Source organism: Macaca nemestrina, chromosome 18, assembly GCF_043159975.1.
Source record: "Macaca nemestrina isolate mMacNem1 chromosome 18, mMacNem.hap1, whole genome shotgun sequence".
In the NCBI taxonomy this organism is placed as follows: Eukaryota; Metazoa; Chordata; class Mammalia; order Primates; family Cercopithecidae; genus Macaca; species Macaca nemestrina.
In genome coordinates this window covers 71,492,076-71,519,844 of record NC_092142.1, presented here as the reverse complement: position 1 = coordinate 71,519,844, position 27,769 = coordinate 71,492,076, and the positions used below count along the sequence as shown (strand labels likewise).

The following is a 27,769-nucleotide window of genomic DNA, read 5'->3' as shown; positions in this document are numbered from 1 at the left end:
AAGGGGCAGTAAAGATAAAATTAATTTATTTGACCTCACAACTTCATGGGCCATACAGGAGCCCCACAGTCCTAGAAGCACGGCCTGTCGCAGTGGGCTGGGGAGGCCAGTTCTCTGGACTGCCTGCTCCCTTGTCCAGAGCTGCCTTGGGCCAGGTCCCTCCTGACCCCGTCATCCTGCTCCCACATGCAAGGGCCGTTCAGGTCCACCTGCAACAAACCCAGGCCTGCCTCTGGCAGCAAGGACAGGGCCTCGTGGGTGGCAGCAGCACTGGTCCTCGTGGCTGTGAGTGTGGGTGGGTGGGTGGGTAGGTGGGGAGGAGGGCAGTCAGGAGGGTGTGGTTCAGTGCAGAGAGCTGCTGTTCTGCTCTTCAAAGGCCATCTTGCCCAGAAGTTGGCTGTCCAACTCCACCCCACTTACAGGCAGCTGGAAGAAGTTCATTTCAGCTGCTAAGGCTGCCATGGCAGAAGGGTCCTGGCCAAACTGAGCTCGCAACATCATGTCCATTTTCTCCAGTCTCCTCTTGAGCCGCTTGGCCTCTCGCTCTCGGATGAGCCGGGCCTGCCGCTTTTCCGGGGTTTCGTTGGCCCGCTTCAGCCTCATGGCCTCCCGATCCCGCTGCAGCCGGCGTGCCCGCTGCTCATCTGTCTCCTGCATGCGCTGCAAGCGCTTGGCTTCACGGTCCCTCATGCGCCTCACCTCCCGCTCCTCAGGGGTCTCATTGTCCCGCCGGCTCTTCTTGGCCGTGCGCTCTCGTTCCAGCCGCTGCAGTCGTACTTCCAAAGGCTCATTCTGTCGACGTAGGGCCCACTTGCGTACACTGGGAGTCTGGGCTTCCAGCAGTTTACGGTAGGCAGCACAGTTGTTGCACACAAGCAGAATTCCAGCAGGGTATACTGGAGGACTAAAGGCAATGTCCTTTCCCTCAGCACTAGAGGGGCCTTCATTGTGGACTGTGGGTAGGGATTCCATATTGAGTACTTCAGGAAGTTTCTCACTGGAAAGCAAATATTTTGGATGGTTAGTGTTTCCTTCCAGCAAGAGTTGGGACTCCAGCCCTGCCTTATTCTTTTCCTATGAGGCCAGTGGCTCCACGTTCACCACAAGGGGTCAGTTTGAATGCTTGGTGGACCTCTTCTACTGCTCCATCCCTTCTCTTTGCTCAAGAGTTGTCTACCAACTCTATTTTTTTTTTTTGATACACAGTCTCACTCCGTCGCCCAGGCTAGAGTGCAATGGCACAACCTCGGCTCACTGCAACCTCCACCTCCTATGTTCAAGCCATTCTCCTGCCTCAGCCTCCTGAGTAGCTGGGATTACAGGTGGCTGCTACCACGCCTGGCTAATTTTTGTATTTTTAGTAGAGATGGGGTTTCATCACATTGATCAGGCTGGTCTCAAACTCCTGACCTTGTGATCCACCCGCCTAGGCCTCCCAAAGTGCTGGGATTACAGGCGTGAGCCACCGCACCTGGCCGGGTGTCTACCAACTCTTAAAGCCCATCTGGAGTTAATGACTGAGCCACCTGCCACAGCAACGCACCAGAAATCAAACAAACCCTAGGCGTTTTCACTCAAGTCAGAATAATGGTTTTGATAAGAGCTTTGCAGGGGCAGTCCTGCTGTGGGAATGGAGGCTCCTGGAGGTGGAGACCTCCTTCAGGCAAGGTGCAGACCACCAACTCACCTCCTTCCCGTGCACTGCCTGCATGCAAAGGCAGACACTGCACTGTACACTAGACAAACGGGACAAGGACACAATGTTCCAGTCTTCCTAGGACATGGAGGAGACTGCGTCCTCATGCCAGGGTCCTCTCCACCCTATAACTTCTTTCTCCATGCTTTATCATGAGTGTTCTTGGAACTGCCTACATCGCTTTCTAGTTGAAGATATTCTGATGGGAAAAGAAATGGGAATTCACTTTCCTTTGGGGTATGTGGTGGAATAGGCACACTTCCTAGCCTTCTTACTGGTACTTCCAAAGAGCATGCATCAGCTGCCTGTGCATTACCTATGCCTAGCCTTCGCTTTGACTTCAGAAAGCAGAACTCACACCCAGTAATTTGCTCCCAGCACAACAGGGATAAGTGCCCAGCTGACCTGTTAAAAGTGGCATGGCTGGTGAACCGGGCTCCACACACAGCACAGTTAGAACGCTGGTCCTCCGAGTGGATTAAGAGGTGGCGACCCAATGACCCCGGGGAGCTAAGGGCCCGGCCACAGACAGGACACATGTAGCTCTTGGCGCTCACCACTGCTGCAGTGTGCTGTAAAACAGAGCCTTGATCTGTCAGTCTTGTGCTACCTCCAGGACAATCTGCACCCACTTAGAAATGACTTTTGGGAAATGTCCCCTTTCTTTAGTCTCAGAATAAGGAACTTGCAAGTATTCTGTTTAGCCCCTAGAAAAGTCAGTCTCTTACATTAGAGGCCCTGGCCATTTAAACCAGTGCTTAGATTTCATTAGCTTGAGCTCTGCCTACATTCTGGGACATGTGGCTGACTTAAGGAACAGTGGGGGCCAGGCACGGTGGCTCATGCCTGTAATCTCTTAGGAGATCGAGGCAGGTGGATCACAAGGTCCGGAGTTCGAGACCAGCCTGGCCAATATAGTGAAACCCATCTCTACTAAAAATACAAAAATTAGCCGGGTGTAGGGGCAGGCGCCTGAGAGGTGGAGTTCGCAGTGAGCCGAGATCATACCACTGCACTCCAGCCTGGGTGATAGAGTGAAACTCTGTCTCCAAAAAAAAAAAAAAAAAAGAAAGAAAGAAAAAGAAAAGAAACAGTGGGGCACCAGGGCCCTCTTCAGAGCCTGAGAGGAATTCCTGTCTTGAATAATTTCTCTCTGTCTCCCTGGCTCACACTGTGCAGGTAAAAATACGTGTTAAGGGAACAATAAAGGCCAAATCTTGAAGCTGGCCTAGAATACGGGTATGCAACAGGTATTTATATCTTGCTTTCTCAATCTTCTGAAGATAGTCTTCTGAAGAAATACTGGTTCACACCAATTTTTAACATACCATTTGTGTTAAAATTTTTTTTTTTAGACGGAATCTCGTTATGTCACCCAGGTTGGAGTGCAGTGGCACAATCTCAGCTCACTGCAGCCTCCGCCTCCCAGGTTCAAGCCATTCTCCTGCCTCAGCTTCCTGAGTAGCTGGGATTATAGGCGCGTGCCACCACAGCTGGCTAATTTTTTTGTATTTTAGTAGAGACAGGGTTTCACCATGTTGACCAGGCTGGTCTTTTTTTTTTTTTTTTTTTTTTTGAGACGGAGTCTCGCTCTGTCACCCAGGCTGGAGTGCAGTGGCCGGATCTCAGCTCACTGCAAGCTCCGCCTCCCGGGTTTACGCCATTCTCCAGCCTCAGCCTCCCGAGTAGCTGGGACTACAGGCGCCCGCCACCTCGCCCGGCTAGTTTTTTGTATTTCTTAATAGAGACGGGGTTTCACCGTGTTAGCCAGGATGATCTCGATCTCCTGACCTCGTGATCCGCCCGTCTCGGCCTCCCAAAGTGCTGGGATTACAGGCTTGAGCCACCGCGCCCGGCCTACCAGGCTGGTCTTGAACTCCTGACCTCAAGTGATCTGCCCACCTTGGCCTCCCAAAGTGCTGGGATTACAGGCATGAGCCACTGCGCCTGGCCCATGCTAACTAATTTTCTTTTCTTTAACACAAAGCCCTCATTATTAGTATACATTCGTTTCTATTTCACTATTTAAAATATGCATTAAATAATTTAGAAAAAAAATCACTTAATTTTCACAGTGTGTCTGCCCGGAAACCCAGAACGTGTTTATCTAATATATCTCATGTATTTTCTAAAATGCTGGAAGCTTGGAGCAGAATCTTTTTTTTTTTTTTCTTTTTCAATACAGTCTCACTCTGTCACCCGAGCTGAAGCATGATCACTGCAGCCTCAACCTCCTAGGCTCAAGCTATCCTCCCACCTCAGTCTTCTAAGTAACTGGTACTACAGGTGCATGCCACCATGCCCAACTAATTTTTAAAAAATTTTTTGTAGAGCTGAGGTCTTGCTATGTTGCCCAGGCTGGTCTTGAATTCCTAAGGTTAAGCAATCCTTCCCACCTCAGCCTCTCAAAGCGCTGGGATTCTGGGTGTGAGCCACCACGCCTGGCTTTGGGCCGCATTTTTTTTTTTTTTTTTGAGACAGAGTCTAATTCTGTCACCCAGGCTGGAGTGTAATGGTGTGATCTTGGCTCACTGTGACCTCCACCTACTGGGTTCAAGCGATTCTCCTGCCTCAGCCTCCCGAGTAGCTGGGACTACAGGTGCATGCCACCACATCTGGCTAATTTTTGTATTTTTGATAGAGATAGGGTTTCGCCATGTTGGCCAGGCTGATCTTGAACTCCTGACTTCAAGTGATCCACCCGCCTCGGCTTCCCAAAGTGCTGGGATTACAGGCGTGAGCCACTGCGCCCAGCCTCCCTAAGACGAATCTTAATGGAAGCGACAACCCACGACTCCTTCAGGAGCCAGAGAGAGACAAAGGCCAAACCGGGATCTGGGCTACAGACAAGCTGCCCACACTTGTGTTCCAGAGCACATAGCTCCCCGATGCATACCTGGTACACATGAGCAATCAACTGCTCCCGGCTCCCGCAGTCTAGCTGGCAGAGGGGACACTGGCAGAGTTCAAGCAAGGGGTCAGAATTCAAATTCCCTGTGACCTGTGATTCAACAAATAGGCAACTCATTAGGACTATTAGGACTCATCTCTTCCCTGCCCCAGCTTTTTAAACAGGATATACTGTTAAAAGGAACCCAGACTGATGGCACATGTTATTCTTAGTTTCCCATTGTGGGCTGAAGGAAAAAGTAATAGTTGAAAGGGAATTATGGCTTTCAGCCATGAGGACACAGGATTGCCTGAGAGAGTCAATCTATTTTTTTCCCTGAAGATAAACTCTGCAGACAGGGGTAGTGTTTTTCCTGTCATGTTCCTTTCAGGAATCCTCAGGAAACAAGTTAGTGAGAAGGTGGCACTCCAGGTGACACCTTGACTTAGATTTGCAAGCACGTTCAAGAGTCCACCTTGGGAAGTCAGCTTTCTACTTCATCAAAGTAGCTCTCCTGTCTAGAAAGATGTGAGGAGCTGCAGGAAAGAGAGCTGTGCACAAGCGCAGTGATTCATGGATGGAAAAGGAAAGCTGAATGTGGTGAGAACTGAGAGTCTGAGGTGTGGGTTCTGGTGCCATGAAGGAAGAGGCCTCCTGTGCAGGCCCAGGAGACCATCAGAGGCAAAGACTGTGCCACAGGGGTGAGCAGCATAAGGGTAGGCAGAAGGGTAGGGCATTGTTGGACCTGGACCCAGGAGCCACTGTCACTTGCCTCGTGCTCTACCACTTCGTTCCCACCAACAGGCTGTTGTGTATTTTCTAACTCTTTCTCCACTTTGACCACCCCTCCATCTTCCTCTGATGTGTGGGAAGAGACTTCGTCTTGTGTGGTCTCCTCTTCATCACCCTCACTGTCACCTGGAACACACAAACTGGTTACTTGTTCTGATTTTTGCATGAATACATCCTGAGCTGCTCTCCACCCTACAGTTGGCAGTTATAACAGAAAACATTTTCAGATCTTCCATAATATAGTTTATATAGTGTTGTTGGGTACATATTATATCAAGTGGAAACCAGCTATAGCTGTCATTTGTTATGCCATATACACGTAAAGGGAAGATGTGAGGCAAAACTGCATTGGAAATGGTTACTGTGCCCTCAATATGATTATAAAAATAATCTTCCTGACTCATGGTTTTCAAATATCTCACACTTCAAATCACACCTCCCCAAGCACCTTACACCAAGCTCATTCCCACTGTACACCACCTCTGACTTACCAACACTTTCCACTGATTTTGCCATGAGCCCCCTGCACAACTTCTCCATGGTGTCACTATACTGTTCTACTCTGAACCTCACTAATCTCTTCTTTCCCAGCAAACCCCAAGGCAGACTTACAGAAACATCGAGTTTTTCTTCCCTCTTACCAGCAAAAGCAGCAGCAGGAAATTAGTTTGAAATGATGTCACTTTATAGGGAAAGGGCTGCTCATTACAGTGAAAAAATTAGCACAGCAACCAACCTCAGGCACTTTGCAGTGGTATCCGACTCACTCGGTTCTTACTCTACTATTGTAACACGGCATTCTGAACTACGTAAATCCGCTGTTTCTGTTGATGATTTGGATTATCTGATGGGTAACTCCATGCATTAAGTGGAAGGAACGGGCCATTCTTTAGGATGAAATGTAATTTATTGTGACTAACATAGGAATTGAGTTAAGTTTTAGTTTTAGGGGTAGGATGTGGCTATGGGGAATTCCCCAGCCACATGTGCGCTGATTTTTCTTCTCTATTACTTATAAAATAGAAAATGAAAAAGGATCCGGAAAACAAATAACAAATGTAGTTCTTTCTGAAAGGGAAACAAATAAAGTGCTAGTACCTTGAAGATCACAAGAGGTAGCCAAGCCTAGGGAAGCTGTCACACTCCAGCCCTATCTTAACCCCACCTGGATCCTGGACTTCTGGGCCTGATGTGAGCAAGAGAGAAATATAGGGCAGAGTCTCACCAGGCTGTCCACATGAGACTCAGATTTCCTAGCTAACAGTGCTGCCCGTCTTCCTACTACCCCTTGCATAATATCTAAATCCACCAGTATGTGAGCAACACCCCTTATATTTCCCTTCTTCCTTGGCAAAACTAGTTACACTCCCTTTCTTCATGAGAAGGTCTAACCAAATCATCTGCTAGTAGTTACATGTGTCCTTATTAGATACTCCAGGCAATTGGTGGACTGGATTTGGGGCCTGGAAAGAGCTATGGTTTGTGTGTCTTATTCCCTAGCCCAAAGTTCCTTTCATTTGAATCCAACTCAATAATGAAGGATGGGCACAGATTAGATCACACCATGTTTTCTCACCAGCTTATTTGAAATACTTGTAAACTTTAGTGATATATTGAACATATTTTTGTAATTTTGCAATAATCCAAATATATCTCGCTACTAGAAAATGTTTTTAAAAATGTGTACTGTCTAGAGGGATAGTACATCCTTCAGAATGGAAACCTATTAGACTTTTGCAGATATTGTAATTCCTACCTGCTACTCAAGAAAGTGGTGGCTTCCATAGGTTTGGGTTCATTTTTCTGTGCCCGAGCAATTAACTGCTAAATTATTTTATGTTGTTGATGTTGATTAATTATTAGCTTGGGTGGAAAAAAGTTCCTAGAAGGTTGCAGAGTCCTCTCTCCGTTTTCACCCAACCCAGCCTCAAACGTGATGAAAAACTGGAAAAGTCATTCTGAATTCATACTAATAATAAACTATATCAAATGGATGAAGTGGGGAAAGTGCTGAAATCTTCCTAGGAAAACACATCTCAAGACGTGTTTGTTCAGACAGGTCACAGGACAGACAGACAATCCATGAGGCTCAACTTATAACAGCTACTGTCTTAACCACAGGGATTTTCTTAGGGAACTGGTATGGGAAGACCTTGATGTTAGCATTTTATATACTGCATAACCTCATTACTAAGCAAATCTTCTTGTTTCACATTAAAACTGGGCCTTCAAGCAAGGTTTCATTAATGCCACCCTTATATTTTATTGATTACAAATACATAGATCCTAGGAGACAGGGATTTTTTTCTTGTCATTTGACCTAACCCAGGGACTGCTAGAGCACTATTTATTCCTATATCATTGCCTATCACAACTGACACACCTATCTGCATGTGGCACTGTGCCAAGTACTGTAGTCCATAAGCTAAAAACATACACATTGGCCAGGCGCGGTGGCTCACGCCTGTAATCCCAGCACTTTGGGAGGCCGAGGCAAGTGGATCACCTGAGGTCGGGAGTTTGAGATCAGCCTGACCAACATGGAGAAACCCGTCTCTACTAAAAATACAAAGTTAGCTGGGAGTGGTGGCGGGTGCCTGTAATCCCAGCTACTCAGGAGGCTGAAGCAGGAGAATCGCTTGAACCTGGGAGGCAGAGGTTGCAGTGAGCTGAGATCACGCCATTGCACTCCAGCCTGGGCAACAAGAGCGAGACTCCATCTCAAAAAAAAAAAAAAATTAGATATATATATAAATAAAATGCCAAACCTGTCCTCTTTTTCTGGATAAACATATGCCCACACACCTTAGACCACCTTTGGGGACACTGAGGAGCCACATATCTCCTTTTTCATGTCTTTCTCCCAACCCCCATGCACAATCCCCAGAGCACACACACTCTGATAATTCTTCTCCCATTGCCCTGAGTCATTACCAGAAGGTGCAGAACTCACTGCTACTGGAGTCCTGATCTCTTAGTTGTTGGATAGCTTGTCGCTGACTGCCAAGGTCTCCAGGAAAATCAGTTTTCATCATCGCCTGGCGGGCTTGCTCTTCTAGCCCAGCAAATACTTGATCCCCTGGTGGTCACAAGGAAAAATAGTCAGGCCACCAGCTGGGCAGCATATCCCCAGGCAAGCTGGTTGGAAGGTCAGACCATTCAAAGGTAGGAGACAGGCAGGTACCCTGTGGTGCAGTCATTCATCTCCAAGTCAGCTTGCTGCCTCCAACAGCTTCTGGGTGCAGCCGCTCTTCCTGGGCAGTAAGCCAGATGCTCTAGAAAGCATCACTTGCTCCTCTTAAATCCTCCTAGTCTTGACTCCTTTCAAAAGGTGATCAACTTGCTACTTCACAAATGTAACTGCAGACTGTCAAATCCATTTACAACCTTCCATCAGGATTGGGAGGATAGAGGCAAGAAGGGGCAAAGTGATGGGATAAAGACAGGGCAACAAATCTGGGCCAAGTCTCTGTACCTTAATGTACTAGCATTATGGTCTTGACTCAGTATCTTATCTCTGACTATAAACAAGTGCTTCAAATCATCCTTCTAAATAACAATCTCTCTAACCCCATCTTTCATCCACTCTCCTTCCAAAACATACTCTGGAAGTTCTTCCTTGACTTTCTTTCTAATGTTTATCATAATTAGCCATGAGAAAATAAACAACCGGTTGATTAGTAGACTAGAAGAATAGATATGAACTCACTTCTGCAGAAGAACAAACTTCCTGAAACATACTAATTTACAACAAAGAATATTCATGTAGTCTTCTTGGCCCAGTTTTTTTTTTTTTTTTTTTGGAGACAGAGTCTCACTCTATCACCCAGGCTGGAGTGCAGTGCCAGCGCCCACTTCCATGCCTGGCTAATTTTTTTTTATTTTTTAGTAGAGATGGGGTTTCACCGTGTTAGCCAGGATAGTCTCAATCTCCTGACCTCATGATCTGCCCACCTCAGCCTCTCAAAGTGCTGGGATCACAGGCATGAGCCACCGCACCCAGCCAGTCCAGTTTTTTTTTTTTTTTTTTTTTAATGTAGTATCCCAAAGCCCCGAACCAATCCTTGATTTTTTTTTTTTTTTTTTTTGAGACGGAGTCTCGCTCTGCCACCCAGGCTGGAGTGCAGTGGCCGGATCTCAGCTCACTGCAAGCTCCGCCTCCCGGGTTCACGCCATTCTCCTGCCTCAGCCTCCCGAGTAGCTGGGACTACAGGCGCCTGCCACCTCGCCCGGCTAGTTTTTTGTAGTTTTTAGTAGAGACGGGGTTTCACAGTGTCAGCCAGGATGGTCTCGATCTCCTGACCTCGTGATCCGCCCGTCTCGGCCTCCCAAAGTGCTGGGATTACAGGCTTGAGCCACCGCGCCCGGCCCGATCCTTGATTTTACATTTACTTCTCGTGACCTCTGCTTGGGATCCATGTGGCTACTGAAGAGTTAGTATAGTGCCCTTTTATTTCCAGGAGACCAGGCATAAGGAGAAAACAGAGTTGGGTTTCTTGAGGTTTCTATTATCTCAGTCAGAGTAGAAACTACAGTCTCCATTCACCAGTCAGCAAGAGGGAATAATAAAAAGCCCTAGTGAAATGTCTGACAATAGCCAGGCCCTTTCTTGCTGAAGAGAGGAGGGAAAGTACACAGGCTCAGGTTCTGAGATAAGATACAGTGATGTGGGAGGAACTAAATGGTGAGCTGACCTGCACTCCTAGACCTTGGGGAGTGAAAGACTTGATGTGGAGTAGGCTTCACGTGATCCCCTTAGTCATTCGTTCAGCAAATATTCATTGGGCATCTATTATATACCAACTACCAAACATTAGTAATAGTTTGACACTTGCAAGTTCCAGGCTCTACGGTAAGTGTTTTATAGTTATCACCTTACCTAAATTCTCTGCAAAACTCTATGTGGTAGATATTACTACCTATACTTAGGAGAAAACGAAGGTTAACAGTGGAACCAAGTATTCAAACACAGATCTAACTCTAATGTCCTTTTCCTTTTTTTTCTTTTTGAGACAGGGTCTCATTCGCTCCCCCAGGCTAGAGTGCAGTGGTGTGATCACAGCTTACTCCAGTCTCAACCTCGCAGTCTCAAGCAATCCTCCCACCTCAGCTTTCAGAGTAGCTGGGACTACAGGTGTGCACCATCATGCCTGGCTAATATATATATATTTTTTGTATAGATAGGGTCTCACTATGTTGTCCAGGCTGGTCTGCAACTCCTGCTCTCAAGGGAACCCCCTACCTCAACCTCCTAAAGTGTTGGAATTACAGGTGTGAGTCACTGCGCCCGGCCTAATGTCTATATTCCTTAACCGCCTTCTAGTAGAGATGTAATTAGAAGTTTAGAAGCTTCTTCAGATGGTTTTGCTGAAAACAAACACTTATCTCTGTGTGAGAAAGGCTCTGATCCTATTGTTAGTGTTTCCTTCATACCATGATAAACTGATACATACAACTCAAATAGCAAAAGTATATTATCAGGGCCAGTATATGACCAAAGGAAAAATGATGGTTCTGGTATCACGTCATGAGTTACCATGCTTAGATTCAAGTAACTAACATTATGGCTATTATGACTCATACTGTGATTGGGAATGGAGATGGTTCATGTTAAAGTGTACTCTTAGCTACCTACCCTCAAGGAAAGGAAAAATAAGCTGTTTTAAGTCCATCTTCACAATATCCAAGATGACACATTGGATATAAATCACTCGGTAGAGAAAGCAAAAAAATGAATTCAGTGGGGAGTACTTCCTCATCCCTTTGCAGAAGTGAAATACTTAATATCTCCGTGTTGGTTACAGTGCAACAAGACCAGGGCCAATTGATACTTTCTCTTTTTTTTTTTCTTTTAAATGAGATAGAGTCTCAGACTGGAGTGCAGTGGCGTGATCTTGGCTCACTGCAGCCTCTACCTCCCGTGTTCAAGCGATTCTCCTGCCTCAGCCTCCTGAGTAGCAGGGATTACAAGTGTGTGCCACCATGCCCGGCTAATTTTTGTATTTTTAGTAGAGATAGGGTTTCACCATGTTGGCCAGGCTGGTTTTGAACTCCTGACCTCAAGTGATCCACCCGCCTCGGCCTCCCAAAGTGCTGGGATTACAAGCATGAGCCACTGTGCCTGGCCAAGGGCCAATTGGAATAGTTACTGAATTATTTGGGGTAGGTGCATGTTTTCAGACCTAGGAACCATAGGAAGACATAGCACTAAGGAACAAGTTATATACTAGCATATAATTATCAAGGGGAAGACCTTTCTCATCAGTGACACTTCTGGTCTCCAAAGAAACTTAGAAACCAGCTAGATTTAGAACATACTAAGAATAAACATTCTATCCTCTTTCTTGGATTCACCGTTGGATTAGTAAAAATACATCTAAAAGGATATATACCTTTCAAGATGAGTCAGTAATTCAGTTTTGTCTCCAACTTGAGCTCAAAATTTATTTTCTTCTATTGATGTTGTCTAAATATTGAGGCTTTCATGGAACAGAGAGGAGTCTGTTCAATACAACTTGCCTATCTAGGACTCTTAGGCAATCTCACCTGGTGTAACCAGGATAAGTTAATTCTGTCATTCCTTTTTGGCACTTGGGAAAGAAAAGCTTGTGCTCTTATATTTTAGTCTATTCCTGACTTGGGAAAAAGAATAAGGTGAACTTTATTCCTCAGGACTATTCCTATTTTAAACATCACCATAAAGCAAAATATATAAAAACCACAAAAAAGAAGCCATTTTAGCAGACCTCATATGAAAAGATATGTGAATTATCTTCCACTAGTTACTATTTACCTAATCTCCAAATAAAATTCTCCAGAATTATCCCTTCATGAGAAGGGAGTGAGACTTCCTAAAAGCATGTCATGTTAACTGCCATATAATGTGATCCATGGAGATACTAGTGATTAAGAAGTGTTACAGAACTGCCTATATTTATAATGTTAGAATTATTATTCCCTTCTGTCTTGAGACCTTTGGAGTAGGTTTTAAAAAATCCTCTGGTCCCTAGATATTAATGTAGGGCAACCATCTTATTTAATATGGGTATTTATTTGTCTATTAATAGCTAAGAGTCAGCTACGCTCCCACAATAAAAACCAAGGTGCTCTCTCTCTCTTTTTTTTTTTTTTCTTTTTTGGATACAAAATCAAGAAAATGCTGTTTGTCTGCGATTTGGTTAAGGTTTTTCTTTTTTTTTTTTTTTTTGAGACGGAGTCTTGCTCTGTCACCCAGGCTGGAGTGCAGTGGCCGGATCTCAGCTCACTGCAAGCTCCTCCTCTCGGGTTCACGCCATTCTCCTGCCTCAGACTCCTGAATAGCTGGGACTACAGGCACCTGCCACTTCGCCCGGCTAGTTTTTTGTATTTTTTAGTAGAGACGGGGTTTCACCGTATTAGCCAGGATGGTCTCGATCTCCTGACCTCATGATCCGCCTGTCTCGGCCTCCCAAAGTGCTGGGATTACAGGCTTGAGCCACTGCGCCCGGCCAGGTTTTTCTTTTTATTGAAACAGAGTTTTGCTGTGTCACCCAGGCTGGAGTGCAATGGCGCAATCTCGGCTCACTGCAACCTCTGCCTCCTGAGTTCAAGCGATTCTCTTGCCTCAGCTTCCCAAGTAGCTAGGATTACAGGCAAGCACCACCACACCCAGCTAATTTTGTATTTTTAGTAGAGACAGGGTTTATCCATATTGGTCAGGCTGGTCTCGAACTCCCGACCTAAGGTGGTCCACCCGCCTTAGGCTCCCAAAGTGCTGGGATTACAGGAGAGAGCCATTGCGCCCGGCCTGGTTAAGGTTTTTCAGACCAGATAAGAACGAGGCCATGCAAGCAAGTTTGGAGAACAGATAAGAGGAATGATATGAAAGTTATTAGAAAGGCAAAGATTTTAGTTCTCTCTTGGGTCCTTGGTGCAGTTAAACAAATGTTATTTCAAGCTGACTACAATTAAGTAAAGCAGCTGGAACATTCTTTAAGAGAGCAGATAGGCTGGGCATGGTAGCTCACGTCTGTAATCCCAGTACTTCGGGAGGCCGAGGTGGGTGGATCACGATGTCAGGAGATCGGACCATCCTGGCTAACATAGTGAAACCCTGTCTCTACTAAAAAAATACAAAAAATTAGCCGAGCGTGGTGGCAGGCACCTGTAGTCCCAGCTACTCAGGAGGCTGAGGCAAGAGAATGGTGTGAACTCAGGAGGTGGAGCTTGCAGTGAGCTGAGATCGCACCACTGCACTCCAGCCTGGGTGACAGAGCGAGACTCCGTCTCAAAAAAAAAAAAAAAAAAAAGAGAGCAGATATCCAGTTCAGGAAAAATGAGCTAGTATTGGGAGTGAGGAGCTTAGGATTTCATTTCTAGCTGACAGTCTTTGTAACCCACAGTGCTATCACAGGTGGGGAACATAGCCATTTAGTTCACGAGGATGCTAACAGAATGAACAACAACAACAACAAAACACAAAGTTGCGCTTTTTATAAGAGAAAGGACTTCAAAGGCTTTTCTTCCTCCTTCTCTTTGTAAAGCTTTTAGTTGAAGCTGAGAGGTTTAAGTCACTCGTGTTTTGCAATCTGAAAGCAAAAGTCTCTCAAGTAAAAGAAGTTTTCATTTTCTTAGTGGTTTGGTTAGTTCAAACACACTAAATGAAAGTGTGCAAGGGACTATATTTTCAGCCTTTCTACAAGTAGTTGACAGAAATGTGTACTAAGGGCTGGGCAAGGTGGATCACCTGAGATCAGGATTTTGAGACCACCCTGGCCAACATGGCGTAACCCTGTCTCTACTAAAAATAAAAAAATTAGCTGGGCATAGTGGCGAGCGAAAGTAATCCCTGCTACTTGGGAGGCTGAGGCAGGAAAACCGCTTAAACCCAGGAGGCGGAGGTTGCAGTGAGCCGAGATCACGCCACTGCACTCCAGCCTGGGCGACTGAGCGGGATGCCACCTCAAAAAAAAAAAAAAAACAAAAAAAAAACTGTACTCAGAAGGGGTAAAATGGGGAAGGAGGAAGGGAGAAGATCTAAAACAGATTTCAGCCCATCAGCAATTTTTCCGTAACTAAGAACAATTTTGGGCTTTTATTCCAAAAGCTCTGTAACAAGTCTATTAATGAAGTGAACTGGGCAAAATATAAGAGTCTATCTAGATATTTCTGAGGAAAGGATCATGCCAGTGATTTAGACATAAAAACAATCCTGATAAAAACCCAGTGAGTACCAAAGTAGCTGCCCACTGGCTTCTAATGTGGATCCATCAAATGTTGCTGGGTTACAGTAGTGGGATTCTTTTTTAAAAAAAAAAATATATATATATATATTTTGAGACAGGGTTTTGCTCTGTCACCTAGGCTAGAGTGCAGTGGTCCAATCATAGCTCACTACAGCCTTGGACTCCTAGGCTCAAACAATCCTCCCACCTCAACCTCCTAAACTATTGGGATTACAGGCATGAGCACTGTGCCTGGTTAATTTTAAAATTTTTTTGAAGAAATCAGGTCCCACTATGTTGCCCAGGCTGGTCTCAAACTCCTGTCCTCAAGCAATTCTCCCATCTCAGACTCCCAAAGTACTGAGATTACAGGTGTGAGCGACCATGCCCGGCTGGAATTCTTTTTTTTTTTTTTTTCCGAGATGGAGTTTTGCTCGTTGCCCAGGCTGGATTACAACAGTGTCACCTCAGCTCACCTCAACCTCCACTTCCTGGTTCCAAGCGATTATCCTGCCTCAGCCTCCTGAGTAGCTGGGATTACAGGCACCCGCCACCATGCCCAGCTAATTTTTGTATTTTTTTAGTAGAGATGGGGTTTCACCATGTTGGCCAGGCTGGTCTTGAACTCCTGACCTCAGGTGATCCACCTACCTTGGCCTCCCAAAGTGCTGGGATTACAGGCATGAGCCACTGAGCCCGGCCTGGGAGTTCTTAATATATCCCTTTAGGTGGCCTATTAGTTTCATGCCACACAATCTTTGTCTTCCCAGAAGGCAGATCTAATGAAGCTCAGCTATTACTCTGATCAAGTGTCAATTAGCTTTGATATTTAAGCAAAGCTTAATGCAGACTTTCCTGTCCTGCAGACCTTGAGTTCATTTCACTTACTTTATTTTGTGTATTTATTTTTGAGACCAAGTCTCACTCTGTCGTCCAGGCTGGAGTCCAGTGGCGTGATCTCAGCTCACTGCAACCTTTGCCTCCTGGGTTCAAGCAACCCTCCTGCCTCAGCCCTCCAAGTAACTAGGATTACAGGCGTGTGCCACCATGCCCAGCTATTTTTTTGGATTTTAGTAGAGACAGGGTTTTGCCATGTTGGCCAGGCTGGTCTTGAATTCCTGACCTCAAGTGATGTGCCTGCCTCGCCCTCCCAAAGTGCTGGGATTACAGGTATGAGCCACCATGCTAGGCCCCATTTCATTTACTTTTAATAGACAAGCAGCATTAAATTAAATATATTTAGTTGGTTCCATTTCACTGCAAGGTGACAGGAGACTCACATGGTCAGAAAATGAAATTACGTATTTCTACTTGCCACTTTGTCATGCACAATGAAAAGATGATTTTGTGAAAAGAGTAGGGTCAGCTTCAGTCCCCAAATAACAAATAAATAGAAGGTCCTCTGAAACCAGCAAATCTCAGTGTCTTTTCTTCTTTAGTCAAGCTTAGTGTATCACCTGCGAAGACTTCGTGGCTCCCTGATCAAATGCGTCACTGAAAACAGCCCCTCCCGAGGGGTCTGCTCTTTAGTTGTAGCTGAACATCTGTGCTCACAGCTCCACAGTAAAGGCCCTTGTAACGGCCACCTCCGAAGAGCCTGCAAAGTCCCACCTACTCCACCGCAAAACAATGTTCTTTCACTTGACTCTGCAACTTCATTTCTGCAATTGTGGATGTGTGATATTCTCCCCACCTCCATGGCCTGTTTTTCCATCTGTTTTTCCTTTTTTTTCCCTTTTTTCCCTTTTTTTTGAGATGGAGTCTCGCTCCGTCGCCCAGGCTGGAGTTCAGTGATGTGATCTTGGCTCACTGCAACCTCCACTTCCCAGGCTCCAGGGATTCTCCTGCGTCAGTCTCCCGAGTAGCCGGGATTATAGGTGTGCCCCACCATGCCCAGCTAATTTTTTTTTCTTTTCTTTTTTTTTCTTTTTGAGACAGTCTCGCTCTGTGGCCCAGGCTGGAGCGCCGTGGCGCAATCTCAGCTCACTGCAAGCTCCACCTCCCAGGTTCACGCCATTCTCCTGCCTCAGTCTCCCGAGTAGCTGGGACTACAGGTGCCTGCCACCAAGCCCGGCTTTTTTTTTTTTTTTTTTTTGTATTTTTAGTAGAGACAGGGTTATACCGTGTTAGCCAGGATGGTCTCGATCTCCTGACCTCGTGATCCGCCTGCCTTGGCCTCCCGAAGTGCTGAGATTACAGGCGTGAGCCACCGCGCCCGGTGCTAATTTTCATATTTTTAGCAGACACAGGATTTCGCCATGTTGGCCAGGGTGGTCTCAAACTCCTGATCTCAGGTGATCCGCCCACCTTGGCCTCCCAAAGTGCTGGGATTACAAGCATGAGCTACGACGCCCGGCCTCCATCTATTTTTCAACTCCATTACTAGCTCATCTTGGCTTTGACTATGGTGCAGGGAGATGGAGCTGATGGATATATGCGACGTGGGCGTGGACATCGGCCACACAAGCCTGAAGTGGCTCCCCTGGCCTTAGTACAATCACACCATCACCCCACCAGCAACTTTCCTCAAATCTAATCAGGCTCTTGGACAGATGGCTTTGTAGGTGAACACCCAACTCCTATACTTGCCTTGTTTGTGAACCTATCATCTCTATTAAGAGTACATTTCCAGATGCCTTCTTGGGGTCACATTTGTGTCTTTTTATTTATTTATTTATTTATTTATTTATTTGAGACAGGGTCTTGCTCTGTTGCCCACGCTAGAGTGTAGTGGCACTATCTCGGATCATTGCAACCTCCGCCTCCCGGGTTCAAGCGATTCTCCTGCCTCAGCCTCCCAAGTAGCTGGGATTACAGGCGCCCGCCACTGCACCCTGCTAATTTTTTTTATTTTTAGTAGAGATGGGGTTTCAACATCTTGGCCAGGCTGTTCTCAAACTCTTGATCTCATGATCCACCAGACTTGGCCTCCCAAAGTGCTGGAATTACAGGTATGCACCACCTGTGCCTGACCACTTGTGTCTTTTATCAACCAGAGTGGAGAAACAATCCTAAACCCCTGGGATGGATGGCCTATGCTAAAATACTTCATTTTTTTATTTCTCTTTTTCTTTTTTTGTTTTTGGAGACAGGATCTCACTCTGATGCCCAGGCTGGAGTGCAGTGGCATGATCTCAGCTCACTTCAGCCTCAACCTTTTGGGTTCAAGCGATCCTCCCACCTCTGTCTCCTAAGTAGCTGGCACTACAGGTGTGTGCCACCATGCCCAGCTAATTTTTGTATTTTTGGTACAGATGGAGTTTTGCCTTGTTGCCCAGGCTGCACTTGAACTCCTGGCCTCAAGTTGTCCTGCATTGGCCTCCCCAAGTGTTGGGATTACAGGCATAAGCCACCGAGCTCGGCTAAAGATACTTCATTTTATCTTCCTTGACAATCCTCACGTGCAAGCCCGCTGCATTTTGCTGTTTTAGCAGCAATTTCTAAATCTTCCCTAAACCACTCATCTGTATATTAAGTAGCCTTGCACATCTGCATTCCAGAATATACTCCTAGAAGCATCCAACTGGTTCCATTTTATACTTTTCCAGGACTTAAATAGAAGAAAGATTTGTATATGGAGGTTTGCTATTGTAATCTCATTAATGTATAAAATGTCAAAACCCTCTTAATTCCTCTGTTCATACTATTTTGTCTTCTACTTTTGAAGTAACCCAGTAAGATTCAGATAAAGTGCATAGTGCCTGGGATATAGTGTTTTGGATTTTTGTTGTTGTTGTTTTTTGTTTGTTGTTTGTTTTTTTGTTTGTTTTTTTGAGACGGGGTCTCACTCTGTCACCCAGACTAGAGTGCAGTGGCATAATCTTGGCTTATTGCAGCCTCAACCTCCCAGGCTCCAGCCATCCTCCCACCTCAGCCTCCTGAGTAGCTGGGACTACAGGTGTATGCCACCAGGCCTAGTTTTTTTGTATTTTTTTGTAAAAATGGGGTTTTGCCACGTTGCTCAGGCTGGTCTCAAACTCTTGGGCTCATGCAGTCCTCCTGCCTCGGCCTCCCAAAGTGTTGGGATTACAGTGGTAAGCCACTGCACCCAGCCTATAGAGTTTGTTTTGAATAAATTTTAGTTCTCTTGTCAACTACTTGACTAATCTGTCCTCTCCAATGTAGGGTTTTAGCCAGCTGCAGTGGCTCATGCCTATAATCCCAGCACTTTGGGAGGCTGAGGTGGGTAGATAACTTGAGCTCAGGAGTTCAAGACCAGCCTGGGCAACATGGTGAAACCCCATCTCTACAAAATATACAAATATTTAGCCGGTCGTGGTGGCATGCACCTGTAGTCCCAGCTACTCGGGAGGTTGAGGTGGGAGGATCACTTGAGCCCAGGAGGCCGAGGTTGCAGTGAGTGAGCTGAGATCACGCCACTGCACTCCAGCCTGGGCAACAAAGCAACACCCCATCTCAAAAAAAAAATTATATATATTTTATAAAAAAATAAAAAATATATATACCATATTATACACTATATATAATATAGTATATATAGTATATATATTTTATATATACATACACACACACATATATAGGTTTGTTTTTTACAAACTTTTCATCTGTTGTACCTCTGAATTCTCTTCAAATGTTGCTGCACTTTACTCAATCACTCCATAATAATAGGGAACTATTTGTCTTTTTTTTTTTTTTATGGAGTCTCACCATGTTTGCCCAGGCTGGAGTCAGTGACATGATCTCGGCTTACTGCAACCTCCACCTCCCAGGTTCAAGTGATTCTCCTGCCTCAGCCTTCTGAGTAGAGTAGCTGGGATTACAGATGCCTGCCACCATGCCTGGTTAATTTTTTTTGTCTTTTTAGTGGAGATGGGTTTTTCACCACGTTGGCCAGGCTGCTCTCAAACTCCTTACCTCAGGTGATATGGCCCACCTCGGTCTCCCAATGTGCTGGGATTACAGGCGTGAGCCACCGTGCCTGGCCACTATTTGTCTTTTTAATGAACATTTGGGTTGGAATGCTTATCTTCCCAGATCATAGGAAAATGGCTAATTATCTCAAATCTGTGTAGATATTAATGTCAATTTAAGAAGGCACTTTTTGAACACCCTCCATGAGCAGTGCTAGAAGTAGAGAGGATTTATAAGGAAACACATATGGCACATAGTCTCTGCCTTCTAGAAGTTCACTATGCAATTACTGAAATAAAATATGCACCAGGTGCAGTGGCTCATACCTGTAATCCCAGCACTTTGGGAGCCTGACGTGGCCAGATCACCTGAGGTCAGGAGTTCAAGGCCAGCCTGGCCAACATGGTGAAACCCTGTCTCTACTAAAAATACAAAAAAATTAGCTGGGCATGGTGGTGAGCACCTTTTTTTTTTATTTTTTATTTTTTTTTTTTTATTTTTTTTTTTTGGAGACGGAGTCTCGCTCTGTCACCCAGGCTGGAGTGCAGTGGCCGCATCTCAGCTCACTGCAAGCTCCACCTCCCGGGTCTATGCCATTCTCCTGCCTCAGCCTCCCGAGTAGCTGGGACTACAGGCGCCCGCCACCTCACCCGGCTAGTTTTTTGTATTTTTTAGTAGAGACGGGGTTTCACCGTATTTAGCCAGGCTGGTCTCGATCTCCTGACCTTGTGATCCGCCCGTCTTGGCCTCCCAAAGTGCTGGGATTACAGGCTTGAGCCACCGCGCCCGGCCTGGTGGTGAGCACCTTAATCCCAGCTACTCGAGAGGCTGCGGCAGGAGAATCGCTTGAACTCAGGAGGTGGAGGCTGCAGAGATCACACTGCTGCACTACAGCCTGGGTGACAGAGACTCTGTCTCAAAAAAAAAAAAAAAAGAAAGAAAAGAAAAACATTCATGTAAAACTGTTGAAAACAACACAAGGTAATAGTGTATACTTGGTCTTCTGGTTACTAGCCTCTCCCTCTTGTGATCCATCCCACAAATTGCTTCATAGTACCAAAACGCTGCATTCTAAATGTTACTCCCCTCTCCCTGCTTAAAAACCTTCAGTAGCTCCCTACAGACTACAGAATGAACTTTGAACTTAGCCTGGCATTCAGGCTTCCACAGTGTAGAGTTAAGCATCTCTAAGCTCACATCTTCTGAGTTTTGAACAAATGAAACCTCTGCTTCATATAAAATCTCCTTGTCCTCTGAACATGTAGATTCCCGCTTCTGTCTTTGCTCACTTCACTTTCCCTACCTGATGTTCCCTCTCCCTGCCTCTTGTTTTTTAATTTTTTTTCAAATCCATTTCTACCCTCTAAGGCCCAGCTCAGGCGCATGGTCTAGAGGCTTTTCCATTAAGCATTCCCCTTGCTACTTCAGTCCACAGGGCTCTCTTAACTTCCTTCCTCCTAACTTCTCTAGTACATACAATCTGCAGCATCTGTTTGGCACTTAACATATACTATCATTCATATTTATATATCTGAAGTTACAATACAGTCTTATAGATCTTATATTGTTTTATAGCCCTGACATCTAGCACAAGGATCTACACAGAGTAGGTATCTTATAACTGTTTGTTAATGTGATATTAAAGATAAATCAAGTGCATATACCCCTAAGATAGGTTTTCAACACCTCCCCCAGCAACCGGACACACTTTAAATCCATCATATCCAACATCTTTAACCCTTTTTCTTTCTTTTTCTCTCTTCTGCTCAGCAAACTGTGTTTTACATTTAACCTTTTCTTCTTCACAAATCAGTGTGAGCCTCTCCCCTAAATTCAGGTTACTCTTCCATTCCACCCCTCAGCATTCCCAGGTTCCAGAAGACAAAGTCCGATACTCACAGTGAACTTTATTTGGATTTGTCTGTTTCCGACGGGACATGTTTCCCTGACGCAAGAGCTCTGGTCTTTCCCAGTTTCACGACTGGATATGTTACTACCTCCTTGCAAGATGCTAACCTACAATAAAAAAGGTTATTGTTAGCACATGTCATTTTCCCCAGCACTAATACAAAATTTAAGGATAAAATGTCTTTAAAAAACAGCTTCCGAGCATATAAAACTCACCAGTTATAAATAATTGAACTAATGAAAGAAAGAGAAATGAATAAACCTCTAGCCTAATGTCAAGGTCCCAGAAAGTTTAAGAGGGACTCCCTCGGAGGATTTAGAGAATTATACTCTAAATCCATCTTTGGAATCCAGAATACTGTTAAGTGATCACGATCAAGGTCACAGGATAAAAGAGGAAGCAAAACTCAGGCAACCAGAGTTAGAAGTACTATGGGCTCAAGGGGATAACCCCCATGAATTGCAAAAGGAAGCAAAAGGAAGCCAAAGAGGGTGGCAGCTCTCATGTCACATGCCCACTGGAAGTCAAGCCCTGCAGTCGACAACAGCGGATTTTTCATGATGTTATCTTGCCTAGAGGTAGCAAAGGCATCACATCCCTGCGAAACAGAAAATGTCTCAAAGAGGCATCTGCAAATGAGAACAGCACGGGACATAAAGCCTCTATCTGGTGATAAAGGTGCAATGCTATGCTGCACTGTGGGTGACACGGCACTAAGCAAATCAAACTTCTAATGTTGAAGATGGGATCTCACCAGAAGAGACAGATGCCATCCACATTGATGAGTACTAATTCAACACCCCAGTGTGGAATATCACCTGGCCCTCCTCATACATTCCAGAGAGGCGGTCAAAGTTAATAACTTTAGAGGCTCTTCTCAATCTAGCCTCTGGATAGTGAAGAGACCAGTGGGAGGAACAAAGAGAAAAGTTCCCCAAATGAAAAATGCTGCCAAGACGTGCATCTGCTCCCCACCCCATATAGGAGGGGATATATACGTAAGCCTGAAGGATCCTGATGAACTACAGAAAGAGTGCCCCAGCCTTAAGCATTGGTAGAGAATCCGAAATGGATTAGTATTGATAGCTGTGACATTTTCTTAGAAAGACAGAGTAAATAAAGACATAGAATAAAAAGGGATTGTCTTTCCTACCAAAGACAGGAATATGGATCTGGCCACACTCTAAGTTTTCTTTCAGTTCCTGCCTTCTTGAGTTATACTCACACTGAATAAGCAAATACAAAATCATAGTTTATTGCCTGAAGAGGAGTTATGGGAGACTACTGCTAGCTATACTTTGTACTCCAGCTAATGAAGACTCACCTCCTGTTATGCCAACTAACTCCTCTATGTAGCTAGAAGAACCTCAAACCTATAATCAGATCCTGCCTCCCCTTACCAAAAGAAGAAAGAAACCGCAAATGGCAAAGACAGGCCTCCACAGGAAGTGGCAAAGGAAGCAGCTTTCAGGCAGTCTTCTAGCATATCTGCATATCAAACACAGTTCTTTTCCAGACCTTTAATTAAAAACAAAACAAAACAAAACTCTAAATGTATACAATAAAAATAGATTTTAACTATTTAGAGGGCAATATACTGAGTGCTGATAGTGTGTGTTCTCTAAGTTTTGTGTATGACATTTTTTTCTAATCAAGTAGTTGTTTTATTCATAGAAGCAGTGAATGAATATCACACTTTGGATTTCCTATATGTGTATGGAATCACCAAGTGGAAAGGTAACGAAATGCAGGCTCTATTAATATTTTAAAAAATATGGCCAGGCACCATGGCTCACACCTGTAATCCCAGCACTTTGGGAAGCCAATGCAGGCAGATCACTTGAGGCCAGGAGTTTGAGACCAGCCTGGCCGATATGGTGAAACCTCTACTAAAAATACAAAAATTAGTCGGGTGTGGTGGCGCATACCTGTAAATCCCAGCTACTCAGGAAGCTAAGGCATGAGAATTGCTTGAACCTGGGGAGGGGAGGTCACAGTGAGTTGGGATGGAGGCACTACACTCCAGCTTGGGCGACAAAGTGAGACTCCATCTCAAAAAAAGATACATAACTGCCAGACGCGGTGGCTCTCGCCTGTAATCCCAGCACCTTGGGAGGCCGAGTGGGTGGATCACCTGAGGTTGGGAGTTTGAGAACAGCCTGGCCAACATGATGAAACCCCGTCTCTACTAAAAATACAAAAACTAGCTGGGCATGGTGACACATGTCTGTAATCTCAGCTACTCAGGAGGTTGAGGCAGGAGAATTGCTTGAACCTGGGAGGTGGAGGTTGCAGTGAGCCAAGAATGCGCCACTGCACTCCAGCCTGGGCGACAGAGCGAGACTCTATCTCAAAAAAAAAAAAAAGATAAATAAATAAAAACTTTTTTTTTTTTTTTTTTTGAGACAGAGTCTCGCTCTGTCGCCCAGGCTGGAGTGCTGTGGCCGGATCTCAGCTCACTGCAAGCTCCGCCTCCCGGGTTCCCGCCATTCTCCTGCCTCAGCCTCCCGAGTAGCTGGGACTACAGGCGCCTGCCACCTCGCCCGGCTAGTTTTTTGTATTTTTTAGTAGAGACGGGGTTTCACCGTGTTAGCCAGGATGGTCTCGATCTCCTGACCTCCTGATCCGCCCGTCTCAGCCTCCCAAAGTGCTGGGATTACAGGCTTGAGCCACCGCGCCCGGCCAATAAAAACTTTTAAAAAATAAAATATACTCCTCTAATGTGATAATCTGTTGAGGCTAAATATATAGATACTCTATTATAGAAGAGAAAAACGGAATCTTGACTAATTTTTTATTTTCTCCCTTCAAGATCAGAAATTGAAATTGTAAGATAAAGGTAATAAAGTCCCTTCTGAAGGAAGGCCAAATAATTTGAATCAGGCAACATTTCAATGCTAAAGCTGCAAGTCAAAAGACAGAGATGAGTATCTGCATATTTAAATAAGCACTGCCCGCTGTATCTTATAATCCTCCTAGTGGCCAAATGGGGAACTGACCAGATGGTACCCAATGGGACTTCACACCTGAGTGATTACGAGAAAAATAAGCAATTACAGTCCCCTCCCACAAAACAAAACGAAAATAATAACAAAAACACCCACAAAAACAGGCCTGTAGGGTCATGGGCTGTTGAAAATAAATAAGTAAATAAATAAATGGCTGTGAAAGGACACTCTTGACCACAAAGCAAGATCTCAAGAGGCCAGATGATTCTTTTATAGGCAGTTAAAGCTAATAAAACCCACAGACATACAGCCCTAAAGGTCACTCATTCTATTTTACTTTTAGCGCTGCCTCAATTTCCAAGTTAAAATCTGAAACCAAACCAAAAATGTAAATAGCTGCCTGAACATGTGCTGGGAAGATAGGTAAACGGTGCGATTCAGGTCTAAAGGGATTCCATTTTAAGAGGAAGGCAGTTCTGTCCGTCTTCACAGCAAGGTTAAGAGTCCTTGGGAAGGTGCAACGTCTCCCCTGAACACTGTCTCTGCTCTCCCACAGGTATTAGGTTGCAGCGTCTAGTGCACACCACAGACTTTAGCAACCAAAAAAACGGGTGAAATCCCAGCTTGATGAAAAGAGAGTGGTTCCCACCTCCAGCTCTGGTGCAGTTCCCACGGAGCAAAGCAAACTCGACTGAATCCAAGTGATCTGTATCTGCCAAAAAGGAGAGGACAAGAAAGCTGGTCACTTAGCCGCCTGGCTGTTCACCTGACCCCTGGGGTTGGGTCTGGGGCGTGTGTCTAATCAGCCGAGATGGTCCCTCTGTTTCTTCAAGCACGAGCCCAGGTAAATTCCCAGGAATTACCAGACAAGAGCCGGACAAGAGCCGGAGGTCTCCCGAGGCGGCTCAGACAAACCCTTAGACAACACAATCTCTGAAATCTAAATTTAGAAGCTTTTCTGCGAGACCCAGACGCGGGGACTGATAACCCCCGGTCTGCACGCCCACGCCCATCCTCCCCTCCCCCAGCTCCACCCAAGGCTGTCAGACGCCGGGGCCGTCCCCGCCAGGGCCCGAGGAGGCGGGGTGCCTGAGGCCCGCGCAAAAGCCCCCCGGCCCCGCGCTCCGCGCCCCGCGCCCGAGAGCGCCGAGGAGAGCAGGAGGAGCGGCCAGGGAGGAATCGGGGTGGGAGCGGGGAGGGTGAGCTCGGGCTGCCCCCCAGGCCGGAGCTGGCCCCCGGCCCTCTCCCCAGTGCAGACAAAAGGACCGACAGCCGGCGGCCGCGAGGGGGCGAGGAGCCCGCATCCCCAGCCCGGACCCGGAGGGAGGGCTCAGGGGTCTTTTTACCCGGCGCCTCGGCGCTGCGCTGCGCTCTGGGTCCCTGGGCCCCGCCTCCGGACAGACGGACCGCCGGACAATGGACCCGGGACCGCAGCCCAAGCCAGCCGGGCCGGGGCGCTCAGGGACTGGGCCCCAGCTAGCGGAAGGGGCTCCGGGCCGAGCCGGTGGCGGGGAGCCGAGGGGCGGCGCTGCAGACGGACAAAGCCAACGGCAGACAGACAGACAGAGGGAAAAAGATGGCGACGCGGGCGGCGGGAGCGCGCGGCTCGCGCACCCGCAGTCAGTGATGCGCGTGCACGAGCCTTCCTCTCCCCTTCCCCCGCGCCGGCCAGATCCCCCTCCCCGCGGCTCGGCGCGCGCCCGGCGCTGTGGGCGGGGCCTGAGGAGAGGGGCTCCGGGGAGCGCCCAATCCCGAGCGCCCCAGAGGGGCTCGGCCGCGTAGCAGGACTTCGGGACCCCCTGCCTCGCCCATTCCCGGGTCTTTCTCTGGCTGTCTCAGCCGCTCAGCTCCCCCCGACCTTCCTGGACGTGTAAACGCCACCCTACCCAGCCCCGATCCTGGTTTCATACCCCACCATCGAGTTCAGCCACAAAACCCACATCCCCCAACCACAGCTCCGCCGCAGGCTCCCCCTCTCCTTAGCCCGACCTTAGCCCGGATCCCCACCACCGTCACAAACCCTCTTCGCCTCATTCCCCCACGCGTCGCAGTGGCTTCGACTCCCGAGGCTTTGAATGTGACCACGGGCCTTGGTGGGAGGGGCCAAGTTCAGCTGTCAGAACCTCAGAGCTGGGAAATCTTGAGATTTCTTTTGAGCATTTAATTTTCTGACATGATTCTCAAGTGATAAACATTGGCTGCTGACCCAGGGGCAGGGAAACTTGTGTAACTGTTGTCATGTGAGCGGTGTTTGGGGGCAATGGAGAGCCGTTGGGTGCTTTTTTTTTTTGAGACAGGGTCTCGCTCTGTCACCCAGGCTGCAGTGCAATGCCGCGATCTTGGCTCACTGCAACCTCCGCCTCCCAGGTTAAAGCGATTCTCCTGCCTCGGCCCCGCGAGTAGCTGGGACTACAGGCGTGCACCACCACGCCCAGTTGATTTTTGTATTTGTAGTAGACGGGGGTTTCACCATGTTGGCCAGGCTGGTCTCGAACTCCTGACTCAGGTGATCTGCTCGCCTCGGCCTCTCAAAGTGCTGGGATTACAGGCGTAAGCCACTGTGCCCGGCCTGGTTGGATGCATTTCTAGTCAAACACCTCCTCCTGTCCATGTCCTTCTTTCTCCTAGTTCCTGTTGCCTTCTTTTCTTCCTCTCTTCTAGAATGCCTGAGCGTGCCCTGACATTGCTTACCTGGAGAAGTAGGGAATGCAGAGGAAAGAAGATGAGATCTGGTATTAGGCGATCCGGCTTGGAGCCCCAGCTCTGCCACCGACCAGCCTGTTGACTTTGGGCAAGTCACTTCCTTGTTCTGAGCCTCTGCTTCCGAAGATGTCAAATGGATAATGATGCAATAATTCCTGGCCTCTACTCTCAGTGGGTTGTTGTGCCAGTTAAGTAAAACAAATGGCTAAAAGCGTCATGCAAAATGTTTTTCGTGATTACTGGCCCCACAAAGGCGAGCTGATGAGGATGCTGACATTTGCTGATAAAGTGACAAATCCTGGTATTTTCATAGAACATTCTTATTTTTTTTTTTTTTTTTTTGAGACGGAGTCTCGCTCTGTCGCCCAGGCTGGGGTGCAGTGGCCGGATCTCAGCTCACTGCAAGCTCCGCCTCCCGGGTTTATGCCATTCTCCTGCCTCAGCCTCCCGAGTAGCTGGGACTACAGGCGCCCGCCACCTCACCCGGCTAGTTTTTTGTACTTTTTAGTAGAGACGGGGTTTCACCAGGTTAGCCAGGATGGTCTCGATCTCCTGACCTCGTGATCCGTCCGTCTCGGCCTCCCAAAGTGCTGGGATTACAGGCTTGAGCCACCGTGCCCGGCCTCATAGAACATTCTTATACCTTGTCTTTCCCCAAAATCTTTTATGAGATGATCTCATTGTCTGCATCTTGTGTTCAATATAATAGAATGACTACATTGAGGGATCTTGGTCCTTCACAATTCTGTGATAAAT

General features: G+C 46.6%; 1 protein-coding gene across 15 annotated transcripts; it reads right to left on the bottom strand.

Moving 5' to 3' along the window:
- Positions 1 to 9: 9 nt before the first annotated feature.
- LOC105491318 (zinc finger protein 821) lies at positions 10 to 27,124 on the bottom strand. Of its 15 annotated transcripts, XM_071084875.1 has the most exons (10): positions 25,657 to 25,797; positions 24,960 to 25,022; positions 22,763 to 22,880; positions 21,353 to 21,469; positions 8,563 to 8,765; positions 8,332 to 8,457; positions 5,359 to 5,504; positions 4,593 to 4,697; positions 2,102 to 2,268; positions 10 to 997 (listed from the first exon to the last, which is right to left on the bottom strand). In XM_071084875.1, the coding sequence occupies exons 5-10, from the start codon at positions 8,576 to 8,578 to the stop codon at positions 343 to 345; spliced, it is 1,215 nt and encodes a 404-aa protein (XP_070940976.1). In that variant the 5' UTR covers positions 8,579 to 8,765; positions 21,353 to 21,469; positions 22,763 to 22,880; positions 24,960 to 25,022; positions 25,657 to 25,797; the 3' UTR covers positions 10 to 342. The 15 variants fall into 15 exon arrangements, with proteins under 15 accessions (XP_070940976.1, XP_011755929.1, XP_011755927.1 ...); XM_011757627.2 differs by lacking the exons at positions 8,563 to 8,765; positions 25,657 to 25,797 and adding an exon at positions 27,002 to 27,124; XM_011757625.3 differs by lacking the exons at positions 8,563 to 8,765; positions 25,657 to 25,797 and adding an exon at positions 26,331 to 26,380.
- Between the last annotated feature and the right edge of the window lie 645 nt (positions 27,125 to 27,769).